Consider the following 14,852-nt stretch of genomic DNA (forward strand, 5'->3'; position numbering starts at 1 on the left):
ATAACATAATTATAAATAGACGATCTTTTGTTGAATTTATCATTTACATACGTCGATTATATGATTCATATCGCATTAAATTTATTAAAAGAAGATCGCAGAAATTAATTACGTATTGCGTATTTTTTTACGATGTCGAATTACTTTGATCGATAAGTTACCGTTTTTTTATATTAAAATAAAATACTCTGTATCACACAATTACTTTTAAAAATACATTTTCACAGTATAATGCAATTAATTTGACACATGTAGGGGCGCGTCAAACGGAAGTCTTATTTAGATCAAAAATACGCGCGAACCGTTCGTTTGGAGGAATAAAAGAAGCGGAGAAGCTGCTGATATAAAGAGAGACCATCGATTTGTGCGATCAAATGTGAACAAGTGTTTGCCGACTGCAGACTGCGTACAAGATTCGTAAGTGTTTGCGCATATGTACTTACATACAGTTTTATAATATTTTCAATTCTTTCTTTAAACGAAAGAGGAGGAAAGCGAACAGGAAAAACTGGTGTTCGCGATTAAAAAGTATTTTAGATTAATTAAACGTGATTACGAATGATTGTATTCGTAAACGTAACACTATAGACTCGCTATCTTTGAAGTTTGTAAAAAATACTTTGTTCATTGCTGCTTTGTCCACTACTTTTGTAAAAACACTGTGATCCACTGAAATTTTAAACACAACTATTTAACTAAATTAATTTTCTTATTAAAATTTTCTATTATAATTGTATACAATTCTTGTACAGTAGTATTTGTAGTAACTGTTTACTCTATATGAAATTTTTACGATATTGCCGATATATTTGTACGATATTTTAATTGTCTCGAGTGCAATTTAACGAATTCCAATTCCATTGTTATTCTGATTTCTAATTTCAAATCATTCACAACTTCATGCTTCGAGTCTTGACACATCACGATAGCTGTGAACAATTTAGTTTATTACACTATTCACAGAAATTGTGTAATTTATAGTGATATATTATCACGAATGAAAGAAAGTTGAAGGTCGCGGTAATCAAATAACATAATGCGATATCTCTGGAACATCGAATTTAAGACAAGTATTAAATACAGTTTTGAATACTGCATCCTCTATCTATATTTTAACTTTACGATCAACGCGTGACTATCGTGACTAATCGTGAAATTCTGACAAAGATAGCTCCATATAAGACAATCCTATGTAACGTTATTTCCGTAACTTCCTAAGATATATTATTCAAAACAATATCTAAAATTGTAAAATTAAATCGTGCATGAAGAATGAAAAAAGATATCGCGTTAAAATAATAGGTACGGTCGATCCTACAGATAATTATTTTTATTAAATTATATGTGGCTTGTATATAATATTGAAATTATTGTGAATAATAAAAAAAAAAGGAAATGCGTTTTCGTTGCAGGAGTCAGCGAGCAAAAATAACAATGATGACGCCAATTTTTGTGATTTCTGTTTTTTTATTCGCATTGACATGTCCCTGCAACGCGCAAGCTGATAAATCGGATTATATACGTTGTCAGAGCAATGCAGAGTGTCAACCAGGCTATTGTTGTACCATAGGTATTTATTGCTTTTCAATAAGATGTTAATAAACTAATCAAAGGTAATTATTAGTTTAAGAAAAAGGAATGTTAGTGATCAACGTGTAATTCTAGGGCCAATGAGGTATAGTTTACCACAATGTAAAGCTATGCAAAAAGAGGGAGAAGTTTGTAGACCAGGTAACGTTTCAACGCTTAACGTGACCCTTGGATATCCAGATGGTTCTGAATTGACATTAAAGGATGTCTATTACATCTTTTGTCCTTGCGCCGACGGACTATCGTGCGATATCAAAGAAGGTGTTTGCAACAAATTAAGCGAAAAACGTGATCCAAATTGATTATCCGATGAAAATGAAAAACAAGATGGCTAATACAAAACTAAAAGGAAATATGCAATCGTTTATTATGAAGAATGACAGCAAAGAGTTGACTATAGTGAATGGTGATAACAAACAACCAAATTATGGGAAAACCCGACTCGTAGATTGTCATAAATTGTATAATTAAATTATGTACCAAAGGACTAAATTATTTTTCTAATTAAAACTTATTGATAATTTGACATTTCTTTAATAAGTGTAATCATAAAAAAAATAATTTTAAACAATTTAAATAATAGTATTATTAGTACAACTAAAATTGTTTTAAGTACCTTAATGTAAGAATGTTGAATAAAAATAAAATATGTATGCATTTTAGTAAATTTTGATACATAATACCAGAGAGGAATATCCTCTCTGATAATACTACTTATTTCTTGATCGTGAAATCTTCTTAATCGACGGTAGCAGACGATAGCAACATTTAGTGTACGATCTTAGACATAGGGTTGGCTATCTTTATTACGTTATGACAGTGACAAAGATTTTTCAATGTTATTAAATTTATTATAATTGATAATCGAATATATTATTTTGTTACTTTGTTTTTATATAAATAGAAGAAAATATTGAAAAAATATTATATTTTGCGTTATGGACAGTCAAGTGTGCAGAGATGGTAGATTATTAGATTTGATTGACGAGATCTGGCATAAAGAACGTTTGCCTATTGACGATATTGTAGTGCCAAATCAAGAATTACCTGATCCTGAAAGTGACAACGGTGATTCTCATATGACACTAAAGGAATTAGAACAAAAGTGGAATAATCTAGCTTTAGGAACTCTCAGTGAGAACCATTTACATTCACCAACGCCGTCTCATAATTAAATATAGGTAATAACTTATTATATACATATAACGACTGGACACAAGTAACACACTAATAATTTATTTAAATTATTTTTCTGCTATAGTGTACGTATTGTACGTTTCTTGTATTATAGATTTAAAAATGGAGTTTCCAAATGTTGGGGAGAGATGTTCAATCAAAGATTGCAAACAATTAAATTTTTTACCATTTGAATGCAATCATTGCCATGACTTATTTTGCAAGGAGCATTTTCATATAGGTTCTCATAAGTGTCTAGGTTTGAAAGATAAGATCACATACACCAAAATAAGGGCACCAAATTATACATGTTCAGATGAATCGTGCAAAGAAACTTCACCCATCGAAATGCAATGCATCAAATGTAAGAAACACTTTTGTCTACAACATAGATATCATGGCTGCTTGGAATATACTAATGAAGAAAAAACAACAAAGTTGAAAAAATGGCAAATTCCAAAAAAACAATTTGCTGAAGCAAAAGCTATAGTAGATCAAGAAATTTCAGATACTTTGAAGAAATCCAAAAATACTACAATGGCCAATAAAGTATGTTATATCATTTAAATAGTTAACAAAAGATATTACATATTTGTATATTTAATTATTATTTAATTAGGTAAGACTTATGCGTGTAAAGGGTTCTGCTGTTGGTTCAAAAAATGTACCAGTAAATGAAAGATGTTATTTTCTTGTATATCCCCCAACTACAATATCTAACAAACATATAGGACCATCTAAAGGTATTTATGTGAACATGAACTGGACAATTGGAAAAGCTATAGATTCAATAGCTGATATATTAAAAGTATCCAACAATAATAATGTAGCAGGAGCATCTAAACTGCAATTATTTCATCATATAACTGGCACACAAATATGTAATGAAATGGATACACCATTAATAAAATTGCTTGAAAATTCGGAACTTACAGATGGACAAAGTGTTATTTTAGAATATTCAGATAGTATGTTTGTAGATACTACTTTATATAAATAAATATTTACAAAAAGTAATAACAATTTCTTTCCTTTTGGTCTATACATTCTTAAAATATGATTTATAAGTATACAACAATTTATTGATAGTGGTAAGAACACAGTTTTAGAATAATATTTGTTTATTACAAACTAGATGGTTTTATATATATCAGTTTTACATTTACTCTTGATAAAAAGACACACAGATGTACTATGTATGTACTTAATAAACAAATCATTTACACCAGATTATTGTCAAGTTTGTTTCAAATAAAACAATGATGATACTTTGACTTTGGCACTGGACGTTCTTTCCTTTTTTGACTTACTTCAATTACACTAATATAGCATAATAAAAGAATCAACAATATCGATTTAGAAACAACTATATACTTACTAATATCTTGTAATATGCTTATATAAATGTTAAAAAAGATAAATATAGATAGCAAGAAAAATATTGAATAATATTTTTAACCATGTGCGTGTTTTAACCGTATCATTATTTTATTACATTTTGGCGAATTGAGTAATTGATACGTTATGAAATTATAAAAGTTTCATGTAGTGACACACACGGTGAAATTTTTCACAAATAATTATGTAAATATATAAAAAAAATATTAATATAAAAATCATGAATCTCTTATGAATTGAATCTACTTCTTAAACTATTTAATGTAAGTCTTTCGTAGGATATTTAAAGGCTTGATATTTTTAATACTTATAATATTATTACATATAATGTGCGAATAATGGTTTAAAGTTTTGATGCAAAAATTACCAACATATGAAATTTTGTATTGTAGATACATATATATATAATAAATTATGTATAACGAAAGAATTAATATTTTTATACAATCAACTCTGTCTTATACGTGATTAATAGTATTAATTTAATTAATCTTATGTCAATTAAAAATTCTTCATATGTGAATAAGTTTTGCAACAAATTTTATATGTAACTAAATGTGTAAACTGAATAATATTCACTTTCAGATATCCTACTTTAGGTTGAATTACTGTACTTCAAAAGTAACCAGCCTATGATTATGCAAGTTATATAAAATTTCGAGAAAGAAAATATATAATTATCACTTAACAATTTATCGATTCGATAGATTCGATAAAGATATAAGATAAGTTAGTAATGGAGTTAAAAGGAAATAGTTATAAAAATAGAATAATATATAAAAGAAAATAAAAGCTAGTCGTTGATTAAATATACACGAATATAGTTTTTTAAGTAAAGTATAAATCTGATCAAAGAAAGAATACAAAGTATGTATAAAGAGATTGCAAAAAGAACAAGTAGAGTCATCCGGACATTTACATTTGTTTCATTGTCTTGGCCTCTTATTCGGCCACTGGCCACCTGCCTGCTGGGAGGAGAATGAATCTGATAGCGGTAGGTGGCCTGAAGTCAAGCTCAGGAATGCCAACGAGACTTTTGCAATTCAATTTGACCTTCCAATGTCTTGGCAAGATAAATGACAAAAAGTTGACTAAGAGCTATACCTAAAGCAATACCAGCTATTGTGTACAAATTGCGTTCTGCCCAACTTCGTACAATTTCAATGCAACCACTAGTCCATACTTTCTTGCCTGCTTCAGATACTGGTAACATTTGCACTTTATAGCCACACATTATATTCACAAGACCACTCTAAACATTTCAATAATGTTTTAAATTCCAATATGTTCTCATTAACAAAATGTAAAAAATATGTACTTACTGATATGTCTGTAGCATTAATGCAACATGAAAATGGTGCACCACAACGTTCAACACTAGGACTGGAGCAATTAAAATATTCATTCTTTCCCCAATCCAAGTATCCTTCTTGACTTAAACCACAACATCTAAACTGTTCATGAAAATATAGATTTTTAAAATATTATTAATTATAATAATATACCTTAATAAATGTTTGTTTATGAGAATCTTTACTTTTTGTTGCCCAAAATCAATAAAATTTTGTAGATCAGGATCTTCCCTATATGTTTGTATGATTTTATCTGTAAACGACTCCTCCAATAATGATTGCAATGTATGTGGGAATACAAAACCAACAATTGCAATGCCCATTTCAAGCAAGAAGAATACCAATAGACATAGTGAATACTGCAATAAATAAGTATTACTTGTGTGTTAATAAACTGCTTAATATAACGATATATTTGATAATACTAACAAATTTAAGAAGACAAGTATTTTCGCGTAATGCTCCAACACATCCTGCAAAACTAACAACAAAGACTACTCCTCCAGCGATAACCATCACAAGTGAAATATTAAGGATCACATCATATACATTTTCTACTCTAACGGAACCAGTTGCTTGCCATTTATCCACAAATGCATATAAACCTACTCCAATTAAAAGTCCTCCAAATAACTGTACAACAAAATAAAACATTTAAAATTTCATTCTCATAAGATTTCTCTACATACAATAAGATTTTTTCTTAAGATTTATCTATAAATAACAAATACGTGTAATACATAATTTTCTGCTTACTGTCTGCTTATATTCTATTGAATATGCTGAATTGCTTATATTATATTCTATATGAGAAATATAAAACATTTACTAACCCAAAAAACAAAATTGAGCATAAATATCATGTACTTCACACAAGAACTAACATAAGTGAAGTTATTTGTTCGCCGCCGATTATTCATCATGGTAAAGTAGAAATTGTTTTAAGAGTTATTAATTGGTATATACAAGAAATTCTCACTTTTAGTTATATATACAAATTACATAAATTGCGTTACTTATTTCATAATTTCACTTATTTAACGCATATTTGCTACCTTCTTACTTAATCTTCGATGAACTATATTTAATCGTTCATGAAAAGAAAAAGTAGAATGCACCATACTTTGACAGCTTACTTTGCATCCGCCATTACACTTCTGTTTCTCGTATTCCTCGCATCCAAGTTTAAAATCAGCTGCCCGCGCATTCCACATTTCCACGTATAAAATATCAAACGTAAAAAATTCTAAACGAGACAAAATTTCTAATGTTTGAATTGTTTAGAAATTTTCGATATTTATACTATACGTATTCGAAAATATAAGATACTCGCTTTAAAAAATATGACGTCAGTGCAAGACAGTAAGTTTGTTATTGTGTACTATAGTTCATAGTTTGGAGGTTAACAGGATTATATTAATACATACTTTTATATTTAATTAATAATAGGTTAGGTAGTGTCACATTATAAATATTTTATCATAATGATAAATGATGTAATATATTACTATTTACTTTTATATGATTACATAAAAAATAAATCGTTGCTTCTTAATCTATATAATGTAAACAACCAATTAATACTTGAAAACATAAATATTACATGCTTACAATAGTATTGAAAGTGTCGATTACATAAAATTTAATTTATTAGATATTATAATATTTGCAGGATTAAAATTAAAAAAATCATATGATACTTGGAGTACTCGTGAACAATTATGTTTAGCTTCTAGTGTATTGAAATCAGGAGATCAAAATTGGATGAGTGTATCACGATCATTAAAAGCATTTGTTGAAAAAGAAACATTAAGACCACCTGATTGGTTTTCTCAAAAATCTTGTGCCATTCAATATGCACATTTATTGGAAAATGCAGATACCCCCAAGAGGAAGAAAAGGGAAAGTGGAGAAACTACTGGTGAATCAATAGTTAGAAGGTTAACGCAAGAAAGGATGGTTGAATTAGGGCAAATATTAGCTTTTCAAAGGGATGAATACCAACAGCTTAAAGCTGAAATTAATATGTTAAAATCTGGATCAATATCAGAGGACAAGTTACAAAAAATGTGGCTTGCAATGGAACAAGAAGAACGGGAACAAGAACAAAAAGCAAGAGCACATTCTGCATGGTTAGCAAAACGACAACAGAAGCAAGAATTAAATTCATCACAAACAGGAACTACTATAATTCAACGTAAATCTACTGAAAATACAATGGAAATTCAAGAAACAATAGAAAATACAGATGAAGATGAAAAGAAAGCTAGGGGGGGAAGGTCACCATTGTTAACAAGTCTACTAAAATCACCAAGTCCAACAACACAAACTCAAACCACGACTACTACAGCACAAGTAAGCTCTCCTACAATCACAAGCCTACTTAGTTCTAGTCCTAAAGTACCAAATTCTCAATTGACACAAAATGTATCTCCACAATTGCACCAGTTAGTTACTTCTGCAATTTCAAATATATCATCAGAAAGACCATCAGTTGGTGCACCAACCTTATCTATGTTATTAGAAATGCCTGCTAATGCACACAGGGGCCCTCTACCTAATTTACAATCAACTCCAAGTATGGTGTCTCAACAAAATCCTACTGAAGTTCACAGTCTTCAACCTCAACCTATGCATCAAGTTACAATACAAAATGAAACATCTGTATCTGCTCAGCCTCTTACAATTAGCACTCCAAATATGCCATCCACAGAAAGTATGGTACAGATTATAGATCATATAGATGATGTAATACGTAAAGATATAATGGCAGATGTAATAGACAAAGATGAAATCAATGAAATTATTGGAGATATAGAAGAGTTGATAAAAGAAGAAATTACTGGTAGTCCACAAACTATAGATACAACTACATCAACAATTAATACCCTTACTGTACCTCAAATTCAAGAAGTACCAGTGGTAACAGAACGGCCAGAACCCAGAGATGTAGATGAAGTTGTATCACTTTCTAATTCACCAGAAAGTGAAATGGCTATTGAAGAAATTGATTCCAGTACATCAAATATTGCAGAAATTATAGGTACAGTTGCTATTGAACCACAAGAACATAAAGTTATTGTTGCGGAAGTATCTGAAACCATACCAAGTGCATCAGAAGAAGTGAAATCTGAAGAAAGTACATGTTATGAAAGAGTAACATTGAATGAAGAGCTTGTTCCTGAATTAGACACTCAAGATGGTGAAAATAGCAAAGATATTCCAATAGAAGAGAAACAAATCATTGAGGAATTTGATACTATGGATTCTACTTCAAATGTAGAAACTGAAGAAAATGATTCGAAAATACCTACAAAAGAGTTAATAGAAGAAATAGCAGAAGATGAAGTTGAAGAAGAAGAAGAAACTGAAGTAATTGTACCAGAAATTAAAGAGTCACCTACTAATAAACTACAAAGAGTGTCCTCTGAAGAGTTAGAAAACAAAGGCAATATGGAATTGGATCAATTAGAAATGCATCTTGCTAAAATTACAGGTGAACAGCAAGATGTTCCATCAGCAGAAGTTGTTAGTGTTTCATCTGAAGTAACAAATGATCTTCCTAGTACCGAGGATACAGAAAAATCACAAGATATTAGTTTAATTTTAGAAGATGATGAAAGTAGCTCTGATGATAAAAAGAAAATAACAGAAGAACAAATAATAGAAAATACAATTGAGAGCACAGAATCTATTGATCTATCATTCAAAGAAGACCCTATAATTGTAGTCAAAGAAAAAACTATTATAGAAGTAAGTGAAGAATCTCCAGAAAAATCTCAAGAGGAACAAACAGAAGAAACATTGGAAATTTATACAGATGAATTTAAAAAAGAAGATACAAAAGATTCTTCGGAAGATACAACAAGCTCTATACTGCAAGATATAGAAATAAAAGAAGAGGAAATAGAGGAAACAGCAATTGTGGAAGATTGGTCAATCAAGGTCAAGGAAGATCAACTGGTATCTCCAGAAGATATAGAAACTTCAAAAACAGAACCTGCAGATCCTATTAAATCTGAGTTTGACATTTCCATTGTAAAGAAAGAAGAAAATACATATGAAGACTCAAAAGTCGAGGAGGAAACAAAAATTCAATTGGAAAATTCTGTAATATCAGAAGTTCAAAAAGACGTTCAAATAAAAGAAGAGAAAGAAGAGAAAAAAGGTATAGATACTGAACAAAATGTAAAAAAAGAGCTAGAATCTATAATAAGTGCTGGAGAAGATACTGCTGAATTAGATGAAGAAGAATCATCATTAAGCAAGTTAAGTGGAGGACGTGCTATGAAAACTTATTCAAAAAAACAAAATGTTTGTATTGATAGTGAACCCGAAAATGAAGGTACTGGAGAAGGTGCAGATTATAGGGCGTGGAAGAAGGCAGTCATGTTGGTTTATAATCGACTTGCTACACATAAGTATGCATCTGTATTTTTGAGACCTATTACAGAAGATCAAGCACCTGGATATCATTCAGTTATCTTTAGACCTATGGACTTATCCACTATTAAAAAAAATATAGACAATGGAACAATTAGATCTACGATGCATTTTCAACGTGATGTCATGTTAATGTTTCAAAATGCTATTATGTATAATAAACATGATACATTTATTTACAAAATGGCAGTTTCAATGCAGGAAGAATGTTTACAACATATGCAGGTAAATATATAATATAATATTATTTTCTATGCATAATTACTATTTTCAAGAAATCTAACATTATTTAATTTTGCTTAGATATTAGTACAAGTTACAGGGGAGGGAACACTCAGGAGAGAAACAAGAACTGCAGCAAGTAGTAGTAGTGACGCTAGTGAAAGTAGTATAAAAAGAAAAAGAAGTCACATCACTCCAAGTCCTCATGATACAGACAGTCCACGTTCAAAAAAACGTAGAAAATCAGAGAATGATTAAGGACATTTTTATATTTATGTATATAAATATGTGTAATGTGATACGCATTGAAGTTCTAAAGAACTTTACTGGGAAGGATGAAAGAAATGATAAATTTATCCTATCAGCATTAAAGGATGATACTGGACAAACAAGATGTTTGAGATGCATGAAAAAAAATACAGTGATTTGAAATTCTGTCTGTTAGAATTATTTTTAAATTATAGTAAAAAATGCGAAAATAGATTTTGTATTAATAATTACAAGGTTCATTCAATTTATTTTTTAAAACATTATTACAACTATGTACTATAGTATAATGAATAACAAAAATAATTATTTGTAATATATATATATATATATATTATTTTAAAGAAAATTTAACATTTTTATTTTAAGGAAGATATAATAAAGACATTTTATAAAGCATAACTTTCTCTTAATATTAAAAAACCAAAAAATGTATTAAATAAATATTCCAAATTATAGCTTATAATGCAATTTGTTCTATCATAATAAAAAAAGCCTGCCATTTATTTCCAATGGCTCTTCTAAACATTTAAATTTTAGACACAAAGTATAAAAAATCATCAGTGTAATCAAACATATGTAGAAAATTTAAATTTTATAATTGTATAACTTATCAAAATTTAAACAAAATTCATAATGGGTTATTATGCTAGCGGTGATACTCGTAAAACGATACAAAATTCCGAGGATGAAGGTTATGAAAATCAATCATCTTGTACCACAATATCTGTTGGGGTATTAAATCAATTAGATGTTAATGACAAACAATATTTTACATTTAGAATTTCTCAAGATATTTTAAGTTACTATTATCAAAAATATGCTTTTATTTAAAGAGAAATGTCTTTATTTTTAAGTCATTGGCACCAACAACATTACCAATATCCGATGACACTGATCGACCGTTTTGGGCTGAAGATGAATTAAGTAGTTCAGAATCAAAGCAGCAATTAAACGAAAAACAGAAACGTAGACGTAGTTTGTCTTATCGTAATCGTATTGCGATACACAGAAGCCGGTCTTTACTTTTTCAATCATCAAGTTCTAGTTTAGATTCGCTGTCTGAACAAACTTCACCTGGAGGTACTTATTAATATAAATATTATACATATATTTATATCAATATTTTTTATTTATTTTAATATTTTAAAGAAACACAAGAATCATAGGTTCTTTGTAATTTTAACATAATTATCATAGTTCTCAAGCAGGAACAATTTACAAGCCAATTCAGTATAGAACAACACGGCTACAATAATAGAAAGAAAAAATATGCACGTAAAAGAGGAGCTCCTTTTTTAAATAACGATAAAATTATTTATACAAAATGTAAAACTTCCGATCGAAAATAAATGCAGAAACATCACTCATTTTTAATAGATAAAATGTTTCATTAGTAAATTGTTTAACATCGTTTATATTATTTAGATTACGGCATATATATTTATCATTCTGTTTATTTTAACAAATTTATGATAGTAATGTTCTTTATATTTAATCTTTATATTTTTATAAGTATAATTATTATTCTACTTATATAATTTATAATGACTATAAACGAAACTAATCATAGTACTCGATAAATCTGTTTGCTTCCGATCACAAATCAAATAAGAATTGTATGCATAAAATTATTTTGAAATATATATATAGATAATTGAGAACCTGAACAAATTATGAGCTACTTTATAACCAACGAACAAGGAAAAAATGAGTATGGGAAGTTAGACAAACTTCGAATCCGTAAGTTCTTTCATTGAAATTAATAGAATTTATTTTTAATAAATATTCGTTTTAATAAATACTCTTTGCATACATTATTTCTACACGCAATTAATATTGTTAAAATACACATGCTTATATATATAGTATATATACAATATTATCGCCATATTGCATGTTCTATTACGCATGGAATATTTAAAATTTGAATTTCTAATACGCCCAATGGATTACCTATACAATTATAATATCTACACGTTCATATTCTTCTTTAAATTTCAGAATCAACAATACCTCCCACTCTTAGTTTAATCCTTCTGAGTTTTTGTATGATATTTTTAATATTATCAGCATGGAATTTCAATAATACGATAAACCAGACAGTTAATAATCACGTTCTTCACTTATATTCAAGACAATCACTTTTACATACAGTGTCAGACAAATTTTTGTCATTCGGTCTTGATACATCATTACTTCGTGATATGAAAAGTCTACCAATAAAGGATAGCAAATTTATAAATTTAGCTCGGCTTCTTGGGCCAGCCTATGTTCGGGTAGGCGGTACGTCTGCAGATTGTCTACACTTTAATAAAGTTGGTATATTATTTTATCATTTATGAAATTATCATATATAATATATATATATATATATATGTACATATTTATTTAAAAACACTTAGATAATAATTTATATGAATTATATTGCATAGACAAAAACAGTTTCCGAAAAAGTAATTAATCCGGTAGACGGCCAAGATATAAGTAATTTTACTATTAATGAGACAGACTTTGAGAATTTATACAACTTTGCAACAGAATCAAAATTGCGAATGATATTCGATTTAAATGTATTAATTAGAAATGTTGATAACTCTTGGAATGATGTTAATGCTAAAAATATAATCTCATTTGCCAAAAATAAAGGCATGACTCTAGACTGGCAATTAGGAAATGGTAAATGTTTTATTTACTATTTTTTTTAAATATCATATTTTATTATTCAATCTGCTTATCTTTTAAATAGATTGGTACGTAATAATAATAAAATTTCAGAACCAAATTCTTTTCATCATGTATTTAATAGAAATGTTAATGCAACTCAACTTGCACATGATTATTGTCACTTGAGGGAATTATTAGATGAAATAGGATATAATAAAAGTATCCTTGTGGGACCAGAAGTAAATCATGTAGAAGATACAGTTCATATGGGAGAGCAATATGCGAAAACATTTTTAGAAAATGATAAAAATAGTGTAAACTATGTTACTTGGCATCAATATTACCTTAATGGAAGGGAAGCTCAACTAACTGATTTTATAAATATTTCAACTTTTAATTATTTGCCAAAGCAAATTAAATCCATGCAAAAAGCAATTATATCATCAGGAGAACTTATTCCTATGTGGTTATGTATGTAATCATATTAGTCTCTTTGAAATAAAATTTCAAATTTAAGTGATGGAGAAGAATCTTTTTGTAGCAGAAACAAGTACAGCTTATGGTGGAGGTGCACCAAAACTATCAGATAGATTTGTAGCTGGATTTTTATGGCTTGATAAATTGGGATACAGTGCCAGTACAGGAGTAAATGTTGTTACCAGGCAATCATTGTTTGGTGGAAACTATGCTATGATTGGATCTGATCTTATACCAAATCCTGACTGGTGGGTTAGTATAGTTTATAAGAAATTTGTTTCAGAAAAAGTTCTAAAGTTATCATCAATACCTCTTGAGTATTTACGATTGTATGCACATTGCACTCCAAAAAAAGCATGGACCGGCAGAGTTCCAGCAATTACAATATATGGAATTAATCTAGCTAATTTCCCTGTTCATGTTACTATTCAAGGAATTCCTGTATTTCACAGAAATGCTAAAGTTTATTTATATGCACTTACTTCTGACAAACTACAATCAAGGTATGTAATAATTATTTTACATGAAAATAGATTATGTAACATTTCATTTCAATTTTCTTTTTTAGGACTATAAAAATAAATGGAGAATTATTGAAATTGGAATCTAATGGAAATTTACCACCATTCCGACCTATAGTATTAGAACCTACGGAACAAATTACTTTACCACCTTATTCCATGATATTTATTATAATACATAATGCAAAGGTTCCAGCATGTTATACATAGATAATATGCAACAACTTCAATTAAATTATACCATATATTATGTATACGTTTTCTATACATTAAAAATTTATATTATAGAATCTCATTTTTACAATCATCACTAACTAGAATAAAGAAAAATTAATAAAAGAATTAAACAGTTAAATAATTTTTTATAAGATATTACTATATCTTATATATATGCATATATGCATTTGTGTGAACTCGTGTGTGCGTATTATATATATGCAAAAAACTATATTAACATTATTCAATATATGTATCTTATTACAATTAACGCATAATATATTATAATACAAAGCATGATATATAAGATTTTTTTATAAACCTTATGCATGTTTCAATCAACTATCAATATATCACAACATTGTTCTATTGTTGAAAGATACATATTTAAAGTAGTTACTTATTTATTCACTAGTACACGGTATTGTGTCCTTTGATAATTATAAAACAAAATTTTCTTAGAAATTATATATTGCAAATACTACAGAAAGAAATACTATAATACACAAAAAATATATAAATA

The 14,852-nt window shown here is 28.6% G+C and overlaps 6 protein-coding genes across 12 annotated transcripts in view; 5 read left to right on the forward strand and 1 right to left on the reverse strand.

The window, feature by feature from the left end:
• The window catches only part of LOC126924195 (astakine-like), a 303,996-nt gene extending 301,739 nt beyond the window's left edge, over nucleotides 1-2,257 (forward strand). The window contains exons 2-3 of one of the 2 annotated variants that reach the window (XM_050738442.1): nucleotides 1,413-1,570; nucleotides 1,666-2,257. In XM_050738442.1, coding sequence (XP_050594399.1) covers nucleotides 1,435-1,570; nucleotides 1,666-1,892 — 363 coding nt within the window. In that variant the 5' untranslated portion in view covers nucleotides 1,413-1,434 and the 3' untranslated portion in view covers nucleotides 1,893-2,257. Of the gene's footprint in view, nucleotides 1-1,395; nucleotides 1,571-1,665 lie in introns of those variants that run through there. The other variant, XM_050738441.1, reaches the window with a different exon arrangement.
• A 365-nt stretch (nucleotides 2,258-2,622) lies between these two features.
• LOC126924185 (AN1-type zinc finger protein 1-like) lies at nucleotides 2,623-3,996 on the forward strand. Of its 2 annotated transcripts, none has more exons than XM_050738418.1 (3): nucleotides 2,623-2,771; nucleotides 2,852-3,315; nucleotides 3,386-3,996. In XM_050738418.1, the coding sequence occupies exons 2-3, from the start codon at nucleotides 2,890-2,892 to the stop codon at nucleotides 3,764-3,766; spliced, it is 807 nt and encodes a 268-aa protein (XP_050594375.1). In that variant the 5' UTR covers nucleotides 2,623-2,771; nucleotides 2,852-2,889; the 3' UTR covers nucleotides 3,767-3,996. The 2 variants fall into 2 exon arrangements, with proteins under 2 accessions (XP_050594375.1, XP_050594376.1); XM_050738419.1 differs by having other exon boundaries at nucleotides 2,625-2,771; nucleotides 2,882-3,315.
• On the reverse strand, nucleotides 3,870-6,786 carry LOC126924184 (tetraspanin-33-like). 3 transcript variants are annotated; one of them, XM_050738416.1, is made up of 5 exons: nucleotides 6,653-6,786; nucleotides 5,946-6,149; nucleotides 5,702-5,875; nucleotides 5,487-5,618; nucleotides 3,870-5,416 (listed from the first exon to the last, which is right to left on the reverse strand). In XM_050738416.1, exons 1-5 carry the CDS (start codon nucleotides 6,728-6,730, stop codon nucleotides 5,180-5,182), a joined length of 825 nt encoding a protein of 274 aa, XP_050594373.1. In that variant the 5' UTR covers nucleotides 6,731-6,786; the 3' UTR covers nucleotides 3,870-5,179. The 3 variants fall into 3 exon arrangements, with proteins under 3 accessions (XP_050594373.1, XP_050594372.1, XP_050594374.1); XM_050738415.1 differs by lacking the exon at nucleotides 6,653-6,786 and adding an exon at nucleotides 6,350-6,495; XM_050738417.1 differs by lacking the exon at nucleotides 6,653-6,786 and adding an exon at nucleotides 6,273-6,356.
• Nucleotides 6,739-10,850, forward strand: LOC126924167 (bromodomain-containing protein 8). Of its 2 annotated transcripts, none has more exons than XM_050738361.1 (3): nucleotides 6,739-6,878; nucleotides 7,189-10,184; nucleotides 10,263-10,850. In XM_050738361.1, the coding sequence occupies exons 1-3, from the start codon at nucleotides 6,860-6,862 to the stop codon at nucleotides 10,437-10,439; spliced, it is 3,192 nt and encodes a 1,063-aa protein (XP_050594318.1). In that variant the 5' UTR covers nucleotides 6,739-6,859; the 3' UTR covers nucleotides 10,440-10,850. The 2 variants fall into 2 exon arrangements, with proteins under 2 accessions (XP_050594318.1, XP_050594319.1); XM_050738362.1 differs by having other exon boundaries at nucleotides 6,741-6,878; nucleotides 7,396-10,184.
• A 154-nt stretch (nucleotides 10,851-11,004) lies between these two features.
• LOC126924193 (uncharacterized) lies at nucleotides 11,005-12,131 on the forward strand. 2 transcript variants are annotated; one of them, XM_050738436.1, is made up of 3 exons: nucleotides 11,005-11,183; nucleotides 11,306-11,531; nucleotides 11,649-11,989. In XM_050738436.1, the coding sequence occupies exons 1-3, from the start codon at nucleotides 11,085-11,087 to the stop codon at nucleotides 11,798-11,800; spliced, it is 477 nt and encodes a 158-aa protein (XP_050594393.1). In that variant the 5' UTR covers nucleotides 11,005-11,084; the 3' UTR covers nucleotides 11,801-11,989. The 2 variants fall into 2 exon arrangements, with proteins under 2 accessions (XP_050594393.1, XP_050594394.1); XM_050738437.1 differs by lacking the exon at nucleotides 11,649-11,989 and adding an exon at nucleotides 11,997-12,131 and having other exon boundaries at nucleotides 11,007-11,183.
• Nucleotides 12,000-14,626, forward strand: LOC126924172 (heparanase-like). Its single transcript, XM_050738384.1, has 6 exons — nucleotides 12,000-12,191; nucleotides 12,453-12,766; nucleotides 12,884-13,127; nucleotides 13,227-13,586; nucleotides 13,657-14,095; nucleotides 14,161-14,626. The coding sequence occupies exons 1-6, from the start codon at nucleotides 12,125-12,127 to the stop codon at nucleotides 14,321-14,323; spliced, it is 1,587 nt and encodes a 528-aa protein (XP_050594341.1). The 5' UTR covers nucleotides 12,000-12,124; the 3' UTR covers nucleotides 14,324-14,626.
• Nucleotides 14,627-14,852: the final 226 nt, after the last annotated feature.

This window comes from Bombus affinis, chromosome 14 (genome assembly GCF_024516045.1).
Source record: "Bombus affinis isolate iyBomAffi1 chromosome 14, iyBomAffi1.2, whole genome shotgun sequence".
Lineage (NCBI taxonomy): Eukaryota > Metazoa > Arthropoda > Insecta > Hymenoptera > Apidae > Bombus > Bombus affinis.